The 23,170-nt window shown below is 45.8% G+C and overlaps 1 protein-coding gene across 5 annotated transcripts in view; it reads right to left on the reverse strand.

Annotated features, from left to right (window-relative positions):
• Nucleotides 1-23,170, reverse strand: part of KCNJ5 (potassium inwardly rectifying channel subfamily J member 5) — a 165,500-nt gene that overhangs the window by 10,235 nt on the left and 132,095 nt on the right. For all 5 annotated transcript variants that reach the window (XM_088476270.1, XM_088476271.1, XM_088476274.1 and 2 more), the window contains one exon: nucleotides 13,234-14,186. In XM_088476270.1, coding sequence (XP_088332396.1) covers nucleotides 13,234-14,186 — 953 coding nt within the window. The remainder of the gene's footprint in view (nucleotides 1-13,233; nucleotides 14,187-23,170) is intronic.

A 23,170-nucleotide genomic window follows, 5' to 3' on the forward strand; every position in this document is an offset into this window, starting at 1 on the left:
TGACAGGTGCAGGGTGCTAGAATGAACACGAATATGCTGCATGGTGAGAGAGAACGCTTGTAGACAATACATTTTGGAGACATTTTCAGGGTGCAGCAGTAACAATTATTATTCCTGAGTTGCAGAAGTGTACAAATAATGTTTTATCCCCTTATTCCTAGTGATGGTTTTACATGAAAGGAGCCCCCCACCCCACCCAACATCCTACATCAGCGAACCTGGATGAAAAATAATACAATGAGCTCTACAAGGAAAGCTCCCCGGCACCGGTGGCTCCCTAGCACTGGCTACAACGAGTTAACAGCCAACCTGCGTCTCCTGCGACACTGAGTAGCCTGTGTTATTTATTGCTCTGCTTAATGTTCCTTGAAACACTAACCTGAGAGTCACTAGGGGTCAAACAATGATTTATAGGTTTTTATGCTGCACAACATCAAATAAAGTCACAGCAAGTGTATTCCTTGTGTGGTAACCACTTTTACCAACGACCCCAAGTGTGGTGTGATGCAAGGGGTACCTTACCCGTCTGGTTTATCCCCTGGTTCTGGCCAGTCGTCAGGCGTTATTACAGGCAACAAAAGTATTTTACCAAAGGAATTTACAGACAATGCAAGAATTTATTGTCAAATAATGTACAGATCAAGTTTTACGTCAATTATTATTACGGTTCAGCCATAAAGATACGATGCTAAATATATGCTTCGAACAAGCCAGTGACACTTGGATCCGTACAATTTTATTACGGCGGGAACGCTGGAACTTCAGATCAGACTGTGAAAACAAGGGGTTAAATGCAGGCATACATATCACATAACGTTCACATACACTGGCAAGTATGAAGCAAGGATAACCCTCAGCTAGTTTGTGCACAAACAGAGATAATTTTGCCTACCCTTCTTTTGCATGCAAGAGATTGTCTAAATAGAAGTCAATGAGGGGTATTCAATATGAAACGTAAACTTCGCTGTCGAAGTTTACGTTTCATATCGGAGTTTTTACCTGCGTTAAAGTATCGGGCGCGCGCCCGCTTATCCCCGTATTCAATATGAAATTAACGAAAACGTTGGAGTTGCGTAAAGTTACGAATTTTTCCTTAAAAAAATTGTAGGACCCCCCTAAAGTTGTAAAAACATGGGGGAACACTATGGGTTCCCCCCATTTTAGCCTTTAAATGAAAGTCGGGGATTTAAATAGCCGCAGCAGGTGTTTTTTCCCGACATTGAAGAAGTGATGCAGAAGAGCACTTAGGTTATTTTTTTTCGTTTTTTTAACTGGTCCCATCAAATTTGGAGTACATGAAAATGGGTACTAGCATATTTTGATGTCCCTAAAGTAAGTTTTTAAAAATTCTGCATTTGTGCACCTGCCGCTATAATTCTATTCTAGAAAACACGTGCCGCATACTTGCAGAATAGCCCTGAACCTATTTCCTTATTGTTAAACAATTTTTTCCCATTTTTTTTTTCACCCCAATTTTTTAAATTAATTTTTTGGGGTGTCCCTATTTTTTTCAAAACTTTTTTTGACACAGTTCTTTTTTAAATGTCATTCCCAGGGGTGCAGGCTATTTTTTTTAAGCCTGCACCTCTAAACCCCAATTCTGCACTTTTTTTCAACACCTATTCAATGGTGAAAAGTTATCCCCATTTTTTATCAAAGACTTTTCGAACCTGCGATAAGTCTTTGAAATTGAATACGGTGTAAAAGTAAAACCTGCGATAATGACATCATAGGTGCGATATTAACACAAAAACGATGTTTTCGCTCCCATATTGAATACCCCTAAATGTTTGCTAACGGTGCCCGGGATAATTACTGTGGTTGCAGGTATCAATTCTCCTAGCAGTGCTGCAATTGAACTGTACCAAGTGACAAAGTTAATGTCTCCTGTCTTTTACCTGTCCTTAATGAACTCAGTTGTAGATACTTGGTGCCTTGGTGTCATCCTTGACTCTGAACTGTCCTTTGTTCCCCACATTCAATCGGTCTCAAAATCATGTTACATACATCTAAAAAACATATACAAAATTCGACCATATCTCACACAAGACACTGTAAAAACTCTAATCCATGCACTCATTATTTCCCACATTGACTATTGCAATAGTCTCCTTACTGGTCTTCCCAAAAACAGGCTATCGCCATTACAATCCATTATGAATGCAGCTGCAAGGCTTATCTTCCTTGCCAAACATTCATCGTCTGCTGCCCCGCCCTGTCAGTCCCTCCATTGGTTGCCGGTTTTCTACCGTATTCAATACAAAATACTGTTACTTACACATTAACCAAACCACACCAACATACATCGCTTCCCTCATCTCAAAAATATCTCCCAACCCGACCTCTCCGCTCAGCACAAGATCTGCGTCTCTCATCCCCACGCATTACTTGCTCCCATCCACGGTTACAGGACTTTCTTCGGGCTGCACCCCCTCTATGGAATGCCTTACTATGCACAATAAGACTTATCTCTAGGCTCCAATCCTTCAAGCGTTCCCTGAAAACTCACCTCTTCAGACAAGCTTATCAGATTCCAGAACCGCCCACATAACCTTCATAGCTTCCATGTCTTATTACATCTCCTCTCACAGCCCACACATAACCTCACACATTGTCTTTCCTTCACATCCTCCTGATATTTGGCCGACATTCCTGTGTGACTTGATCATGCAGCCCACCAAGAAACTCTGCAGTCTGGCCGGACCAAAATGCAATACATAGCACCTATCCTTGTGTATCAATGCCTATTTCCCTATAGATTGTAAGCTTGCGAGCAGGGCCCTCTTTCCTTTATGTCTCTCTGTTATTACTCTGTCTTAAATGTTTCCAATTGTAAATCGCAATGGAATATGCTGCGCCATATAAGAAACTGTTATTAAATAAATAAATAATACTTGAATAAATGGTTGCTGTGTTTATTCCTGACTCCCTCCAAAAGTCTCACAGATGCTTTACACTGGATTGTGGGTTTGAATTGCTTGAACAGCAGCAAAAGATATATACAGTACAGACTCGGTTTGTGTTGATATGGGGAGGATGAGCTACTCACTGCAAGGCTTCATATCATCATTATAGTCTCTAGTGCCAGCGAGGTGTGGTGCGGGGTGCAGTGATTTAAGATTCTGACGGACCTGCTCTGCACTTCAGCACTCCGGACAGCGGACTCTCCTTCTAGACAGCCCCCGGCTGTCAGTCACCACAACAGGGGAAGTTTCTGGAGTTGTCCCGCTGAAAACTGCTTCCTCCTCTCTGTATCTCCCTCAGTTCCCAGCAGTATCCTCACTGCAACTGCCGATCACTTCAGCGCGTTCCGGTCAGCGCAGCACTCCTACTCTGCTCCCGTCACCTCAGGCTATTTCCCGCTCAACCCTCGCACTGGGCTCTCATTAACTTAAGCAGGAGGGATTCCCCCCTAAAACTCAGTTGGAAGAGTCCTGATCACATGACCTCGCCAGCAAGTTTATTACACTAGGGGCCTGATTGAGACCCACTCACAAGTGGGTCGATGGCCGGGCAGTGCGCACGCGAACCCCGGAGCGAGCGAGAAATCACTTGCTCCAGGGCTCGCTACAAGACGGGGCGGCTGTCGATGTCGATCCCGTTTTCTAGGCGGGTCGGGGGGTGGCTGCACAAACGGAGGCGTTCCCTTAGGAACGCTTGCCGTTTGTGGGCGGCCCTACTGACATCACAGTAGGTCACCCACAGCTTAGCGAGCGGCCTGGAGGCCGGGGTTAAAAAAAAACAAAAACGCCCCGCCCTGATTCAGAGTGAGCGCTCGCAAATTGCGCCTCTGAATCAGGGCCTAAGTTCAATGGAAAGTGCCATTATGTACTTGTTTAAGGGGTAGCTAATTGGCATAAACACACAACAGTAAAGCACCATCACTGTACTATAATAGATAGATCTCTATATATATTCACAACAGTACTTCTTTTCACCATTTAATATGTACATATATGAAGTTACATATAACCTATAACTAGTTAGGTGGAAGAAAAGGCGCTTTCTCCCTATTTAAATACTGAGGTGTCACACTTGTCCACATTATTATCTATTTCACTGCTGCAGCTCTTCCCGTAATGGAAAAGTACAAATTGTACAAAACATTATAGGAATTGTCTTATAGGGGCGTATGTATCAAAGCTTGATGCGAGATAAAATTGTGAAATATATATCACCAACCAATCAACTCCAAACTATAATTTCAAAGGGCTCTATTTATTAACATTATTTTTACTAAAATAAAGTGAAAAAGGGTGTTTTCACACCCTTTTCACATTATTTTAGTTTCACCTGTAGTTATTACAGGGCAATTGGAGTAGAATTAGTAAAATTCTACTCCAACCCCCAGTATCACTTATTTTTAGTAAAGCAGATCGCATTTCCCATAATTGTAATGGGAAATGTGATCCGACCTAAGTTACTAAAAATAAATTGTAAAAAAATACCGGGGGAAGCCCTGTGATAATAACGCCACCTGGAGGTGGCGTTTTCCAGGGTCTCCCCCGGTTACCGGGCTCCCACTCTGCTCTAACGGGGAGAGCAGAGGTGGGAGCCGGTACCAGTAATCAGCTATGTGGTCTAAGCAGACCGCAAGCTGATTGCTGTACAAAAAAGAAAAAAAAAATTAAACTTTTTTTTTTTTCCCTTACCTGAATCCAGGGACCGGTGATCGGGCCTCCGGTGATGGCTCCTCTCCGGTCAGCTGGTCTCCCATAGTACACTGGGGCCCGGTCATCAGGTGATCGGGCCCCAGTGCAGTATGGGAGATCACCTGATCGGGAAGCCCGGAGAAGATCACCGGAGGCCAGGAGGATGCAGGTAAGTGTAATGAAGGGGGGGGGGGTCGCGGGTGGGGGGGGTCCGCGATTGCGGGGGGCGGGGCTTAGCGTCGGTGGGGGGTAGTAGCGGTGGTCGGTCGGCGCATGTGCGGGCTCTTAGTTGCAGTATTTTTTCCGAAAATACCACGACTAGAGTGCGGATGGGATCCGCAGGGACAGAGCTTTATCGCAAGCTCTGTCCCTGCAAGGGATTTATAGTAAATCCCTGTGATATTGCCTGAATTCGCAATGCGAATTCCCACGGTAATATCACACTACAATCCGCATTCAATATGCGGATTGTAGTAAATAGAGCCCTTAGACAGCCTGCAAAATGTAAGTTAGAAGCTGATTGGTTGGTGATATATATCTCACATCAAGCTTTGATACATATGCCCCACCTATTCATTAAACCTAAAAATTCTCTGGAGATAATTAGCTTTAGAACTCTCATGGAGTTCTAGCTAATTATAGGTGGAATTGATCATTCCACCTCTCCATAAGTATCTATTCCGAAAAGCTGTCATTTTTGCGATGACAGCTTTTCGGGAAATAGATACTTTTCCTGCCTACACTACCTTATCGTATCTGGAAACAGTGCTGCGCATGCGCTGTTACATCTGTAAAATCAGTGCATGCGCAGCACTGCCTACAGATGCGTTAAGTTTCGTACCCCCCCGACCCCCACCCAACCCCCCTCCCCCCCTCCGCTCACTCCCCCCCCCCCCCGACTTACCTGTCCGCGCAGCAGCCTCCGGCTCCGTCCTGCTGGTCGGACATGTGTGCTCCCCAGCAGACCACATGACAGATTAGAAAAAATAAAAAACCTTTTTTTTTTTTGTCTAAACTTTCTTGTGCTCTGCTGGGGAGCACACATGTCCGACCAGCAGGACGGAGCCTGAGGACGGAGCAGAGCGCCGGAGGGACTCGTCGGGGGACCTGCACACGCGGATATAGGTAAGTTTCACCTGCTATTCGCCACCTCACAGTGGCGAATAGTAACTGCATCAAATTCTGAAAATTGATAATTTTCGGAATTTGATGAATACCACAATTTCCACATCCCCATACTAATGTACTAATATACTAATGTACTAATATACTAATGTACTAATATACTAATGTACTAATGTATGGGGAGTGTGGAAATTAACGCAGGGGCTAAGTGGCTACATGAATACCAAAATAACGTTATTTCAGGAAAATGTACTTAAAAACTTTATTTTAGTGTTGATGAATAGGCCCCTTAGTTTGGAATATAAAATAAAAAAAATAGGAAAATACAAATACTTCTAACTGGATTTTGTCAGTAGCTAGATGCCAACCTTAGTTTTGATTATCTTTCACCCATAGAATGACGGCGGTGCCCGGGCACGATGTCACATGTTTGTTGGTCTCGCACTATTAAATGACCATGAAATTGTGATTTAACTTAATCGGATTGCGAAATATTAACGATGAAGTTATACACTGTAGCGTTACAAGATTGGCAGCTTCAGTGATTCATGTTCTGAGGAGGTGAAAAGGGAAATTAATAAGGAATTATAGAAGTTAAAAACGTAATAATTTAGAACAATTATTTAGAAAATTAGGATTGCGTGTAAGAAATGTAGTATTTTCAGCATGAATGACACAGGGGTCTATTCAGCAAGAGTGACGATGTTGCCCAGAATATTATCGGGCAATATCGTCACGAGATTTTACGATAAAATATGGAAGCTATGCAGCAATATTTTGAGCAGGGATGGCGGTTGCGGTAACACGCTGTCCCTGCGATGGCACAGAAGGGATTATCGGGATTCTGAAAACAATCCGTTCTGTGTGTTTCTCTGCACATGCTCAGTCATGCGCTGGGGAACAGTCTCCGTCCTTTCTTGTGGTGACCGCCGACGGGGTAAGTACAGCTCCAGCCTCCCGAAATTGATTGATATGTGTATACAGGCTTTATACATGTATATTTATGTTCTTTTATATTGAAGATTTATATATAAATGTTACATTTAATCACACACACATATACATGTATACAGGCTAGTATAAAGCTTGTATACACCTAGCAATCAATTTCGGGAGGTTTAAAAGGCTCTAGAGTGACTTACCTGCCGCCGATCACCGGGAAGCAGGGACGGAGACTGGACGGGCTTAAAAGATGCTGCAGGGACTTATAGAAAAATTTCCCTCTGCCCCTGCAGCATACTTGCCGACAATCAGCTCCTGCCTTCCGGGAGGGAGCTGATTGTCGGCTAACAGTGGGGGGGGCGGGGCGGTCAATGGGGGCGGAGCCGGGGGCGGGCCAGCCAGAAGGTGGTATATTGGGGGTAGAGCCGGGGCGGAGCCGCACGATCGCGTCATCGTGGCTCCGCCCCTCTTCACAATGTCGTTATTTTCGGTTATACCCCGCTGCGGGGGTTTCTAAACTTTTCAGGGGGGAGGACGGGAGGGTCGGAGGCTTCCGGGAGGCTTGCCTGCCTTTCCAGGGGGCCGGGAGTGGCACCTGAAAATCGGGAGGCTCCCGGCCAAATCGGGAGGGTAGGCAAGCCTGCCCTGCAGTTTTCGGGATATTTAAGTATTTTCCTCATGTAACGCCATTCTGAAATGGCGTTATATAAAGTAAATAATTTTTCGAGTGATTTAACACTTTTTGCTTTGCGGAATAGCAAAAAGAGTTAAAGCCCTGTAGAGATCAATGGCTGATCCCTACAGTGCGGTACACAGCGAGATGGGAATTAGTGGAGAAGATAATTGCGTTATCTTCTCCATTATCTCATTGCTGAATAGGGGATTTACATAAAAAATACGGAAATCATAGTTTCCGTATTTTTTATGTAAAAAAATCAATGCTGAATAGGCCCCACAGTAACGGTTGGTCGACAGTCTAGAGGAAGAGTTTCCAAAAGGTTACCCACAGTGGGTCTGTGTCCAATTGCGGCCATATCTCGCCTTTTTAAGCAACTTAGAGCAGCCACGAACGTTTCGACATACACATCTCAGCCGCTTCTCAGCAACGGCTATGGAAATGAAGTGGGTGACAATGGGGCCTTTGAATGCTAGAGAAGCGCCCTGTGGGCGTGCAGACAGAGTTGTGCGTATGTAAAGTTACCGCCATTTTCATTCGGATTTTCTGCACCACGCTTGGGGTAGGAGTAAGTGGCGTTACTAGTGATGCTGGCTACTCTCTCGGTCAGATGGCTGAGGGTAGTGATGTCACATAGCGGAATCTGGCCCTGATTCAGAGCTGGACGCTCTGACAGAGCGCTCGCTCTGAATCAGGGCCGTCCCTGTTCCTTTTTGGTCCAGACCATCGCGACCATCGGGCTTGCGACGAAACCCTGCGGTAGGGTCTTGGTGACCGCAAGCCCAGGAGTGCTTTTAGCTCTATCAGAGCCAAAAGCACTCCCACTGACATCACTAGTGATGTCAGTGGGGCTGGCCCCAGACGGTAGGCATTCCCATGGAAACGCCTCCGTCTGGGCAGCCAAGCCCCCGGCACGCCCACCAAAGGGGGCGTGCTGTCAATCACCATCAACAGCACGCTCCCTTTGGTGCGAGACCCTTAATGACGGCTTGGCCGTCGTTATTCGGATCTCGCGCATGCACACGACCGTGCCGCCTCCGTCATGCGCATGCGCACTTGGGCACCATCGACCCGCTCAGCGCTCGCGAGCGGGTCAGAATCAGGCCCTCTGTCCCTCCGTCCTGCTTCGGACAGCTTTGTCTATAAAGGACAAAGGTTGAAAGCAATGTCTTGTTCACAGCAGTAAGCGGGTGCACCACATGGACCTGCCATTGATTCAGGTCATTTTAAGACCCTTTGCCCTGTTACAGGCTCGCACTTGTACAGGCTCCTTTGGGGGGTATGAATTTGGCATGTGCAGGGGCGCCAAGAGGGGGGGGGAGCGGGTACAGATTACCCGGGCCCGGGCTTCCTGAGGGGCCCGGCGGGGCCCGGGTCCGGCGCCGCCCCCCCTCGCTCACAGCACCCAGTACACAACGTGTGCTGAGCTGCAGTTGGAGACTGCTCATGGCTGCTGAGCAGCAGCCATGAGCAGTCTCCTATGCCTGTGCGGGGGAGCAATCACACTGATCGCGCCCCCCTGGCTTTGCACCGGGCTGAGAGGGCTCAGAGCACCCCCCTTTGCAGCGCTGCAAAGCTTTTTTTTTTTTTTTCGGCAAGGGGGCGTGGCCACACCTCCCGAGATTAGGCCACGCCCCCCTATTACAGGGCCCACTTGGCTCTTGGCGGCCATGGGCATGTGGCACACAGATACTGGACAGCTTTATTGTTACTTTATGGTTAAGAGTTCAGCTACTGTGAGAAGTTCTCCTCTTACTTTGGCCCCCTCCCTGCAAAGCAACACGGTTTTGACCAACACTCAAAATTGCACAGTTTTCCTGGATTTACTCCCAAATCTATAGGAGGCCTGCGGGTAAATTTACTAAAGTGAGAGTTTTTAGAAGTGGAGGTGTTGCACATAGCGACCAATCAGATTCTACTTAACATTCAACTAACACCTCCTAGAAGATAAAAGCTGAAATCTGATTGGTTGCTATGGGCAACAATTCCACTTCTAAAAACTCTCACTTTAGTAAATACACCCCCCTGGAGTGCATACTGTACCTTCAACTGTCCTGATTTAGGCAGGAAAACCGAACGTCCCAATAATTGGGAGCACTGAGATACAGGAAGGAATATTATGGTTGGATATACTCGGTTCATCCAGAAATTCAGTCCCGTAAGATATATTAATGTGGGTGTGTACATCCAGAGACTGAATTTAAGTATCCTCCGAGGACGATATGAAAGATATTCCCGTGGGGACTCTTGTGTAAATAAATGATGCATCATTTATTTACACAATCAGAAGACGACCAGTCAGACATATAATTTGATGGGGTTGATGGAGAGTTCCCAGGGCACGGAACACAGCCAATCAGCTCAGTGCAGCCTGGACTCCGCACAGCTCACTGGGCACAGCGATTCAGCATACAGGTGACGACGGGCTGAGCACCAAGCCCTGGGCTGTAAGGAGGGAAGCAGGAGAGGTAACTTGAGAGGGATGATGCAGGGACTAGTTGAAGAGTCGGCGGGCTGCGATTCACCTGCTGTATGAGAGCTCCCTGCCTGAAAATACTACCCAGGCCTTAGCTACTGCAAGAAATGGCAGCTCCACGTGGCTCTGCTTGCCAGGTATGATGTGTATTGTTGTTAGCAAGAATAGAGATGAAGACATCCTGCCGGGCCATCTAGAATATGACAAGGGAACGGAGAGCAGCTAAAGGGGGAAGCAGTAGGGAAGCCGGCGGTCGCAATGCTTCCCGCTGCTTAATCCCGGCAAGGTACAAATGACAGGCGTCATTAGACCTACGCCGGGAGCCCGACACTCGGCTTACTGATTGAAGGTAAGCCGGGCGTGGGGAGCAGACAGCCGCGCGGGGGGTGTTAGGTTAGGGGCTCCCGGGGGGGACTTAGGGTTAGGCATACTGATTCCAGCTAAAGTACCCTAGGACCTACAGAAGGATCCACCACCTCACTCTGTGATGACCTCTGCCTTTAATGCTGTTGAACCCATGCAAGAAGTACGTTTACTCATGGGTGGGCATAAACCTTTGTCAGGTTACTTCTGTGCGGTGTGATGGCTTTGTTTTGTTTTAGCATCTACAATGGCTAGCAAACCTTCTGAGAGCATCGAAGAGTAGATCTATAATACAAAAATAACCGTAAATACCATACATATGCCGCTCAGTACATCAGTCATGTCGCCCACTTTCTTTAAGCGATCAGTTAATTTATTAAAAAAGTACAAAAAAACCTGCTGTAAACAATAACAACAACTTCTCAATGATGCTCCTCAGACAGTTACTGTTCTCAGGTTATGATGAATGAGCCATCAGAATGTCTCCTGCTGTGTCCCAACATTCAATGGAGCTTTAAATCAGGTGCTCACTCGGTGCGAAGGGGCAGAAAATCCTGCTGCCCCCACCCCAATTCCAAAACTCAAGCAGTTCTGCCACAACTACCGTGTTTCCCCGATAATAAGACAGTGTCTTATTTTTCTTTTTTGTCAAAAAAACCCCATAGGGCTTATTTTCGGGGTAGGGCTTATTTTAATTAACATTTTTTTTTTTAAAATCTCCCCCTCCCTGTTGAATGCAATCTGAATGCGCGCCATTTCCCCACTTACCTTTACCTTCCTCCATGGTCTTCAGCTCTTGATCCGCGGCTCCTCCGACGTCGACCTCGCCCTTCAGAGTCGCGCCGTGACTACAAAATAAGCTTTATTGAAAGCTTGTTTTGGAGTCTGACTACCGGATCTCACTGTAAGCTGGTGGAGGAGCGGCCCGAGCAGCCTCCTCTAGCTCTATCACTCAGTAAGGGACCGGGTCGGTGGGTGGTAGCAGTGGCGGCTGGGCCTCCTTTCCCCCCTGGTGGCATCCATTTCATGCGGGGGGCCGGAGCAGGGGGCATTTTAGTGTAGGACCGGACAAAATGGGGATTTAGGTAGAGCTTATTTTCGGGGTAGGGCTTATTTTGGACTGAGTTTCAAAAGTAGGGGTAGGGCTTATTTTTGGGGTAGGTCTTATTATCGGGGAAACACGTTATCTCCTCTCTATCAGACCAGCACGTGCAGGGTAGTTTGTTTGCTCATATTAACCTATATACCCTGGGACAAGCGGGACTAACACACAGCTAAATGGTCAAAGAGGCCTTTGGTGTGTAGGTGACATGGAAGACCAGTTGTCACCTTCATGCAAGCTGTGTTTACAACCCAAAAGCAACTCTACAATGGATGCCTACGGCATGTGTACTGTCATCAAAAACCAAACGTTGCCCCTCATCAGGTATGAATATATTATATTATATACACACACTGTTTTATATATATATAATTTTATATATATTTTGTCAAACAGACGCTTGTCCTAGCGTGTTTTTTACCTGAAGAGGAGAGCCACGAGTGCCGTCCATTTATACAGTTTTTATATATATACACACATACACACACATATACACACACACAACACACATACATACTTATATAAAAATAATTTGGGCTGTGAGTGGTGCAAAATCAGTTACTCTGAAGTAGGTGAAAATCTCCTTTAATGACAGAGAGCTAAAACTTATAAGCTGACTTGCTCTTACCATACTGATCATTTAGAGGATTTTTAATTTTTTTAATTTTTTATTATTTTGTGAATAGCAATTGATTATAGCCACACTCTTTAGCCACCCAGAAATGGGTAACTAGACAGCTGTCATGGCCGGGAAAGAAAGTATCACATGTATAAGGACTAAAAAAAAAAAAAAAGACAGGACCTAACAATAAATACACTAGCAGCAGGTAGAGATACTTGAAGATTTTGAACCTGTCTGAAATTAGATGAGATTTCACCGGTTCACACATAGTCACAGAAATCTGTATTTCACAAAGATTTGAATGCGAGTGTGGAAATGTGCAGCTTGCATTCACCGTTGGAGATTGGCCTTTGAACTGCTAGCTGTTCAAGGGTTTTATTAAAAAATTGTTAACATTTACTAATTTAAAGATCAAAAGCGGTTTGTCTTGCATCGGTTTGGCGTGCCGAAATTTAGCTGTAATTCCAATCTACATACATATAGGGACATTCTGCCAAATTAGTTTCCTACTATACTGTGGGCCTGATTCAGAGCCGGACACTCTGACCAGAGCGCTCGCTCTGAATCAGGGCCCTCTTACCTATTCTTGGAGCGTCCATGATGATGGTTGCGATGGTCAAGACCATCGCGACCATCGGGCTTGCGACGAAACCCTGCGGTAGGGTCTCGTTGCCGCAAGCCCTGGAGTGATATTGGCTCTATCAGAGCCAAAATCACTCCCACTGACATCACTAGTGATGTCAGTGGGGCCGGACCCAGACGGTAGGCGTTCCCATGGGAACGCCTACGTCTGGCAGCCACGCCCCTGGCACGCCCACCAAAGGGGGCGTGCTGTCACTCACCATCGACAGCACGCCCCCTTTGGTGCGAGACCCCAAGCGACGGATTCCCCGTCGCTCACCGGGTCTCGCGCATGCGCACGACGGAGCTCCCTCCGTCGTGCGCATGCGCACTTGGGCACCATCGACCCGCTTGCGAGCATACAGCGCTCGCGAGCGGGTCAGAATCAGGCCCTGTGTGCGCTGTAAGAAGCAGTCCTGGGACAATAATTACACTTTGTTATTTTCATCTAATGCATTCATTATATAATAAAAGAATAGCTGATCACTTAAAAAAAAAAATCAAGACAATGATATCCGCTCACAGGTTTTTAGCCAGCAATTTATGGGAACAACTGCATGTACCTTCCATCTATTTCTCATCGTTTGCCCCATAATAAATTGCTTATACCCTTCTTTATATGTATTATATTAATTAAACAAAAATAAAACCTACCTGTTGCCTCCACCATGCCTTCTAAAATGACTACGATTTCGAAGTCTTCGGTTTCCAGTTGTGAACGGGACATTTCCCAGAACGGGCTCTTCTCATTGATTTCATGTGAAATGATTAGTGGGGAGACGAGGAAGAGCCGATCGTCCCCGGTGTCGAAACCAACATTGATGTCCGTCTGATTGAGGGGGATAAACTCTCCTTCCGTGGTCTGCTTGGACTTCATGAGCTTGGCTCTGATTGAGGCTTCGACAATATGGGAACTGCGGAGATCTCCCACACGAAACATTAGACACAATTTCCCATCTCTTAGGGAAATGACGGAATTATTTGAGAACATCAGGGTCTCCGCTCGCTTTTTAGGCTGGCTAATCTTTACAAACATGCAGCCCACCATTAGCGCATTGACAATTGAGCCAAGGATGGCTTGAATTAGAAGTAGGACAATTCCCTCGGGACACTTCTCTGTGATGACCCGGTATCCATAGCCAATGGTAGTTTCCGTTTCAATGGAGAAGAGAAACGCGGAGACAAAGCCGTTGAGATTCTGAACGCAAGGCACCCAGCTTTTGTCCTCCAGGTGTTCCAAATCCCCTCTGATATAAGCGATAAACCACCAGATAAGCCCAAAAAAGAGCCACGTGACCGTATAAACAAGGGTAAAGATGAACAGGCTGAAATGCCACTTGAGGTCCACCAGGGTGGTGAACAGGTCACTAAAGTAGCGGTAAGTCTCTTTCACATTCCCATGATGCACGTTGCACTTTCCATCTTTCTCCATATACCTCTGTCGTGGCTTACGGTGTTCAGAGAAGAGATGGGAACGGTCGGCAGTCAATGCTGGGCATACCCGGGCCTGTTTGGGTAACTTTTTAGGCTCTCTGGGTGTAATGTCAACTTGGAGGTCCTGGTCCATGGAGACCCTCAAGTCTCTTGCCATGATGGGTGTGTAGTTGCTGGGTGAGAAAAAAAACAAAAACAAAAAACACATTAACATTAAGGTTCAGACTCTCAAGAAAGAGGAGAGTGGTTTTATTCATCCTGACAAAACTAAGAAGTGGTGGCTTTGTCCATTAGTTCTTAGGTTTTGGGTACAAGTGTGTAACTTCTCAACTGAACATTTAGTTAATTACCTACCCTTAACCCCTGAATGGGCTCTTTTTGGTATGTCTCCAAGAGGTCAAAATATCTCCAGAGGTGGTAAAAAATTACTACTTGCAATTAATGCGGCAGCCCGAAGTCGATCTTACAAATTTGGATTAACCCTGAATCACCATCTTTGTCACTATTTGAAGCCAAACTCTTATCTATTCTGGATGGAATGGGTGGGAGTGATGATGGAAAGTGACAGGAAAGTGGAACATTTTTGGTGTTTGGGAGAGTTATATTACAACATTATCTAGTGCTGTTAGAGCACAACTTCACGGTTCATTCTCTAATACGGTTCGGTATATGACACGAATGGCAAAAGGTGATCCACCTATTGTCCTCTAATTTTCCAGTCATTGATATAGGGTGGAGGGGGGAGTGAGTGAGTGAGCAGAATTCCCTTTTTTTTTTTATTATTATTTTTGTGTTTTTGATTGTTTTATTTGATTAAATATTGAGATGATGGTGTTATTTATTTGTTATGTCTACTATATATATCCCATACGATAAGATTATCTTTATCTATATGGCTAAATTGTCTTTCAATATTATACGGTAATGTTATATGGATGACGACTCTATTGTAATATCTGGATGTTCGTGATTTATGTGCATCAATTTCATCTTAATGTCATATGTATTTAAATTAGGGATGTGCAGGCTCGGATAGTTTTGAGTTTGCACACCGAGTTCGGATTTTTCCCTCCAAAAAAAACGGAACTCAGAAAGAGGCAAAACGTCATCTTGCATGGACAAACATCATCATTCTTGGACTTTCAAGAATGATGATGTTTGTCCATGCAAGATGACGTTTTGCCTCTTTCTGAGTTCCGTTTTTTTGGAGGGAAAAATCCGAACTCGGCGGGCAAACTCGAACCTATCCGAGCCTGTACATCCCTAATTTAAACTGCTATATTTTGTTGTATAATTATTGCTTCAAAAAATAAAGTTGAAAAAAAAAACAAACTAAGAACTGGACCAAATGAAAAATGAGGAGGAATTTGTGACCTTTCACATAACTTCATTCCAAGCTAAATACAGTGACCTTTCATAAAATATCTGTGTTTTACCTGAACCAGAATCAAATATTATATTAAAGAATCACATTAGGGGGCATATGTATCAAAGCTTGATGTGAGATAAAATTGTGAGATATACAGTCAGGTGCATTGGGACATTGACAGAATTTTCAGATTTTGGCCTCTATTCACCACCACAATGGTATTGAAATGAAACAAACAAGATGTGCTTTAACTGCAGACTTTGTAATTTGTATGACTAAAATCACATTACCGTTCTTTCCGCCACACCACACAAAACATACAAACACACCACAAACAGGGAGGGAGGGTGGGATTTCCAGAAACAAAGAGGCTGAGACTTTGTCTAACAGAGCTAATATACTAGCAAGGCCACACCCCAAGGATCCCTATAGGCTAACACTAATGACTGACACTAACATCAAAAGTCCTTAAAGGTATACTGCTCCCACAACCATGGGGTTTAACCTGGCTCAGTCAGATTGCACCTGCCTTACGCTGTCCTTCCAGGTGTATGATGTTAATTAGCGGAGCAATATGGTCCTTTGGCATCCAAAATGTTTTGTTCCTTTGTACTGAATCCCAGTAGGCAGGAAGCACGCAGAGCTCTGGGTCAGCCCTGGGAATATTAGCACAGGGATATCAGCATTGATGGATTGGTGCAGGAATTGGAAGAAGCAGCCTCTCAATCACTGTGCAACGGATTCATCTACTCAATCTGAGCCTCCACCTTCCTCCCATTATATTTCCGCTAAGGAAACCTAGAGAAGAACTAAATGGGAGAATGTGCTCCTGCCCCCTGGCTTATATCCATAAATCAGTCTTCCTATACGTTGCTTTACATGAAAAAGTAATTATTAGCAGCTTTATGCGTTTTATTACATTTCACATCATATATTATGCCACAGATTAGTATACGAAGGCGGAATAAGCGTGAGTATAACTAAGAATACTATGTTTTTTGCTGTATGGCTGTTGATGACAGCCTTGTTGCTGGGCAGATTATAAGGCTGTCTGGTCAGCTGGTTGGGTGAGCCAATGATATTGCTTGAAGGAGTGGTCAGATGATCAGTATATATTGGGCTGTGTGAGCATGGACAGCCTCTTGGTTCCTGGATCTTTGAAACACTATCAGGCTGAGTAGTTTTTCCCTTTTTCTGTGCATTACCTTTCTATTCCAGTTTAATCCTTGCATCCCCCCCTGGTATATATATTCCCACTAGTGCCTCCCTTTTACATTTATCCCCTTTTCAGGCTGTACTGCCCCCCACCCCTCCCTGCCTTCTTTCCCTGTATAGCCCACTCATGCCATTTCTGCCCCCCCCCCCTCCACCCCCCTGTATTTGGTATTATTGAGCATATGGCACCACTCAGCCCCGGCACCATGCACCCCCCCTCCTCCACCTCCCCCGTGTCTGTAGGTCTCCAGCCCTTCCCGCAGCAGACCACCACTTCACTGCGCCAGCGGGAGCTTCCGCCTTCGCGCCTCCCGCTGGCGCCTTTTGGTTCTCCCTCTAGCCCCCTTTTCCTTCACCCCCCCTGCGGGGGTGTGCGCTCCTGCACCTTCCGTCAGCTTCCTGCCCCGGCAACACAAGCACTTTTGCACCAGCGGGAGCTCCCGCTTCCGCGCCTCCCGCTGGCGTGCCGGTCACTGCCCTCCGGTCCCCATTTCACCTTCCCCGCCGGTGGGGGTGAGCTCCTCCCGCCGGTGCCCAGTCCCTGGCGGCACTTGTTACTCTCTGCGCCAGCGGGGGGTCCCATCTCCGCGTCTCCCGCTGGCGTTTCCTGGCTGCCCTCCAGCCTTCACTTCACTTGCGGGGGTTACCGCTCCCGCGCCGCCCGCCGGTTTTCCGGCCACACCGCCGCGAGTGCGGCCCCGCACTCCCCTTCCTACCCCCCCGCGCCGGGTCCACCGCGCTGGGGGGGTGTCACTTTGTTTGTCAGCTGCTATAAATTTTCCCTGCCCGCGCGGCAGGCCCGGCGGCCATTTCCCATGGTGGCCATTTTGGGTCCCACCTTGGTAGTGGGATCTCAGCCCAGCATCCATTTTTTTTTTTTTTCCCGAGCTGGCTTTGCAGCTTCAGCCCACATATGCCCTCTGCCTGCCCCTGCCTTTCTACCTCCTCTTGCCCTCTGCCCCTGCTTCCCCGCACCTCCTTTCTTCGTTTTTCTGCTCCCCCATTTCCCCACCCCCCGGCCGCAGGTTCATTGTTTCCCTTGCTTTACCCCCCCCCCCCAATTGGTCTTATTATCTCTGCCCCTCCTTACTCTGGCTATCTTTCTTTGCCCCTTCATCCATGCCTCCTTATAATATTTTCCTAGTATGGCTCCCCGCCTCTCCTATGTCTCTGCTTCCTGTACCCCATCTTCCTCTCTACCCATTATCCTTCCACCCCTGTGGGTCCCATGCACCCTCCCTGCCTTCACATCTGTCACCCCCTCCACCCCCGTGCTTGCACCCGCCTTCTCCTGCTCACCTTTCTCCTTTAGTTACAGGTCGGCCTGGCTCTGTTGGCTCCTCAAGTTGAAGCTGAAGTTCATGCAGCTGCTGTTCCATTGCGGTGGCTAGTGATCCCGTGCGTTTTGAGATTTTTATGTCGGTCGACATGGTGCCTCCGCTGCGTTAAAACATCGAAGATGGCGCCTCGCAGAAGCATTGTAGAGGAGGTTCTGGGTCCACCTGGTGCTGGCGAGTATGATTGTGTCACAAATTTTGTTATGATTCCATTTTTGTTTCTCATCTACCGTTTGCTCGCCCGCGTAAGATTGACAGGAGGGTTGCGCAGCGGTTAGTCAAGGGGTTTAGGCGATAATTACAGGGTGGTTTATGATGCAGTTATAGGGGTTAGGAAACAAGGGTACTGTACATTGTGTCAATTCAGCTTTTGCTGTGCGCTTTGCGCAGCAGCGAATAAGGATCCTCAGAAGTTAATTTGCTGATTTTTCTTGTTCAGAATCAGACAACATGGGCGAGTGTCGCAATTTTTGTGAATATAATGGATTGGATCATGCTCCCCTTTGCCATGGGCTATTTGGCGGACAGGGTGCATGGGTGGATTTATTATACATCTGTGTTGTAGTTACATGTATGTCTAGTCCAGAAATTTGGTATGGGGTGTTTTTTATGCCCAATGCGGGTGGAACCATGACGGTAGGGCAGTTATGCCTTTTGGGTGCAAAAGGTGTTTCAATTTGTTTATAGGTTACGCAGCAGCGTCAACCCTCCTTGGTCACTGGCTGCCTCGCTTTACCTTTTCTAAGCGGGTGTAATAATGGTTTATAAGGCATTTGTTTTGCCGGTTATGACCACCTATGTTTTGGAGGTTGGGTTTTCGTTTGCCCTCATGCCGCACCTGCGGGGGTAACGCCTATCAGGGTATAGCCTAGGTGTATAGGATTGTTTACCTCCTGACTAAGGGGTAGCTCCAAGGGAGCTAGTTAGGCTCAGTTGACATTTTTTGTTTGGTTTCTTTTCTCTGTGGTTATAGCCCCACGCAGGTTGTGGGTTAGTTTCGGTTTGTGCAGCATGCATCCTATACATGGTAGTATCCTATACATTGTGTAGTTCCGTTATTCTACCATCCCCGTTGGTTCCTCATAGCAGTTTCCACATTTTATGAGTTTTAGTTCGCAGTCTTGTTATGTTGACTTTCTGGTTACGTTTATTCTGGGTCAATTTTTTGGTTTGTTGTCTTGCACTCGTAGGACGGGCAATGCATGGGGTTTCAGTGGTGTTCAGTTGAATTAGCAATGATTGCTTGCCTTCGGGCGGTGCAGTTTCCGACACCTAGATCGAGAAATCCAATTTTTCTTACTTTTGTATGTTCAGGCCGGCACTGACCAGGTCGGTGTAGCACATCGCCTGGACTGATTTCTCTTCATGGGTGCAGGAAGGAGTGACGTCTGTTTGGACCTCCTCTTTTGGCACAGTCAACTTTTTCCATGTTTTGGGGGTTCCAGTTGCGCTTGATATGAATGTAGGTTTTGTGTCCAGTTTGTCTGTTGGTGATGGAGATAGCAGGTTATGGTTGTTTGATAGGTTTTTGTAGCATAGTGGGAAATGGACCGCATATCACACTAGACATTTAAGGTTTTGATTCTCAGTAGAAACACTATAAAAAAAAAAAAAAAAAAAAACAAATTTAAATGACTGGTATTGTAAGTTGTTTGCTTAAAGGCGGCTTGTTTAAAGGTTTACGCAGTTTGAGCGGGCACTTCATTGTTGGGTCAGGTTTCTGGTTCAATTTATCGGTGAACTAATTTTGTGCTTCAGTGGCAATGAGTTTTTGCTGCAGTTTTTTACCAGTTCGGCTGGCTGGCCGGGTATTTTGAGCTTTCAGTTAGAGGAAAATTTTTCTGGGTAGTTTATTACGATGCAGGTCTTATGAGTAATGTTGCTGTTGGAGCCGTTCCCAATTTTCATGGCCATATAGGCTGGTCAGTGCGACTGAGGATTAATTCTTTTCTAATCTACAGAATTGGGTGTAGCTCATGCCATCTACATCTGAAACTCGTTCTTTTTGCGTTCCCTTTGTCATTTATTTTTGTGCGTTTAGGTACAGAATATTATATTTCGTCATGTAAATTGCGCTTCGGTCTCTAGTTCCAATTATACCATGGACGTAACCGTCTGCCTGGCAATTTTTGGCGAGATTATGGGCTAAGCCATCTACGGAGGGTGAGTTTTTACAATATTTGCTTTACTTCATAGTTTAAAACCATTCGTAGCAGGGTGGGTCCAAAGCCTCTGCGGTGGCGGCGCCAACGGGTATCTCATCTATAGTAATCTTAAAGGTATACATGTACATACCCAGTCATTTATTACATGTTGGGTTCATTGGGTTCCCCGTTCACAGCGTCTCCCGGAGGCCTTTTTTATGTGCAGTTTTTATGCGTTGCTTGTGGTTACGGGTCAGGTGGCTTCTCACGGGTGTTAGGCCTCGTTTTTACATTTTACTTTACAGCTGCAATTTTGGAGTGTTTAGTTTCATCAGAGATTTTGTTTCAAGATATTGTTTTCCGGAGATCAGTGATGCTTTGCAATTTTTCATGGGGCAGTAGAGACCATACAGGTGGGGGTGGATAGTTTCCTTTTCTCAACATCCAGAGGTTAATTTGCCCGGTACGCCTTGTGGTGCATTATAGATGTGGTGCCCTGCTAGTTGAGCACAAAGATGGTTTACATTCCAATCTTATCCTGCATACTACAGTTCAATTGGAATACGAGGTTGGTTTACAGGCCCAATCTTATCCTGCGTACCACATTTTAGTTCTCTGATGTTTTTGGGCAAAGTTTTGATTGGGGCAGTTTCTTTGCTTCAGTTTCTAGTACTCATTTTCTTCAAATTGGCGCAGCGATTGCGGGGACATTCCCTGCAGAGTTTAGGGTGTGCAAACGGCTGCCTAGGAGACATGTGCAGTTGTGACTAGAGCTAGTTGCGCACCTGGCACCAACCTGAAACATTGTTTACCAACCAATCGTTGGTAAACAATGAACGGTTGGTGAATGGCTAGCCTTCAACAATTGTGGGGTGGTGAAGGGATTTTTTAATTTTTCCTCCCGGGAGCCTTGATCTGGCCCAATTTGGTTCACGGGTAGGTTTTTTAGTTTTTCCCCTTCACTCGGGTTACTTGTTTTCCCCTCTTATGCATCCCTGCTAGTTAGTTGCTATGTGTTTTCTTAAAGTTGTGTCGGGATGGTTTGGGTTTGGTGCGATACTCAGGGTACGGAACTTTGTTGCTCACTGGGTTTGCAGCAGTTGATAGTTTGGGTTGTGAATGATGTGCGCGGTTTAGGTGTAGAATTTCGTGCTTGATTTTCTTGTGTCCTCGGTGACTAAATAGGATGTGTCTGACTAGGAGGTGTTGCCTGTCAGGAGCAACGATGTGCGTCAGTGGAAAGGTATGGAGTGATCGTTCGTGGTGAGGGTTTTTCGTTGGGTTTAAGGCCAAATTGGAGGATGTGTGATCTGTATGGTGCATAGTTTGACTGGAGAGTGATGTATAAGCATGATGCTTTAGACAGGACAAGGAAGAAGGTGAATGTGTCAGAAGCCTGTTATGCGGTGTCACTGGGTGGCTTGGTTGTGAGTCATAGCTTTTAGTTGGAGATTTAACTCGGTATTTTTCAATCCTGATTGAGGGCATCTTGATGACTTGGATTCAGTTTCCTTATTTAGGAATTCTTGTTTTGGGCTAGGTCGTGTTGGGTGGCGGGCCAGTTTCCTTTGGAGTCTGGCTTTGGCGGGAGTACGCTGCAGCTCAGTGGCTTTATGTGGCGTAAGATACGTTGTGGGGGCACTTGCCCTCGATGAACCTGGCGAATTTGTCCTGCTCCGCACGGGGGGACCCGGGCGCTTTTTGGTACGGAAGCGCCTCAGATTGGCCCAGGAGGGAAGTGGGACCCTCGCAGCGTTAGTGCGTCTAGAGGGGGGACGTGTCAGTCGTTCCCCGAGTATTTGAGCAAAGAAAAAGCTAGAACTGAGTCTGCAGCGTCTCTTTGCCACCCTGGTTAGGTTAATTCATTATAAATAAAAGCTGTGACCTTTTTTAGCCAAGCTCTGGTTGTCTGTCGTTATTTATTAGTTTAAGTTAAGTAAGCTATACAAGGTTGTTAAGGGTTAGAAGCAATAGACCAATGTATTTCTTAGGGGCTTTCATTTGGTGACATAGTAAAATGCATATGTTTTTATTTTAGGTACATTTACAAAAAAATAAATAAACATCCCCATAAATATTTTCATAACTACTAGGAAAACCACAGAAAGTTAAAAAAAAAAAAAAAAAGTTTTCCCGATTATATGAAATATCTATACATTATGTAAGGTACAGTATAATGGAGATATAGGCCCTAGAAATGAGGTCGCCTCTGGTACTTCCTATTGTCAGCGCTGACAGATTAAGTGTACAGTGTAACTGACAGCAGATGACGTATCAGCCACTTATCTATCAGCTAAGCACAGCATTCACTGTGAACACTGTACAGGTGTCCTATGGCAAGAATGTGGCCTTAAGTAACAGGTCCTGGAATAAGACAATGGATACAAGACATAGGGGTCTATTTACTAAGCAGTGTTAGGAGACAGAGTGAAAAGTCATAAGAAAGTGATAAGGTACCAGCCAATCAGCTCCTAACTGTCATCTCACAGGCTGTTTGAAAAATGACAGTTGGGAGCTGATTGGCTGGCACCTTATCACTTTCTTATCACTTTTCACTCTGTCTCCCAACACTGCTTAGTAAATAGACCCCATAGGGCCATATTTAATTAACCGTGATAAGCAGTTTTCAGCTAAAAGTTTTCGCTGGTGATGTCATTTTGCCAGGCGAAAACTTATCGCCATATTCCATTCCAAAGACTTTTCGCCAGTGCAGAAAGTCAATGCATTAGATTCGCCTACGAAAGCTGTTGGAAAAAAGTGCAGAATTGGGGTTTTGTGGTGCAAACTTGCAGGAACCACCCTGCACCCTTGGGACAGCCCTCCAAAGGTAAACGTTGTCAAAAAAAGTTTTAAAAAATTTAACACACCAGACAAATGACCTTGAAAAGGGGGCGAAAAACTACAAACTTAAAAACTAGCAAAATAGACTCCAGGGGGGTCCCCAAGTATGTCCCAGGTGTTTTTAAGATTGCTGGTGTTTGCAGCAGGTGGTTTTTTTTTTAAGTTTTTTAAAACGTCACATTAACAACTTAGAAATATGCTAGCACCCATTTTCATGTACCCCAAATTTGCTGGGACTAATTATTTTGATG

The sequence above is a fragment of the Taudactylus pleione genome, unplaced genomic scaffold (assembly GCF_031769625.1).
Source record: "Taudactylus pleione unplaced genomic scaffold, aTauple2 ptg000185l, whole genome shotgun sequence".
Taxonomy (NCBI): Eukaryota; Metazoa; Chordata; class Amphibia; order Anura; family Myobatrachidae; genus Taudactylus; species Taudactylus pleione.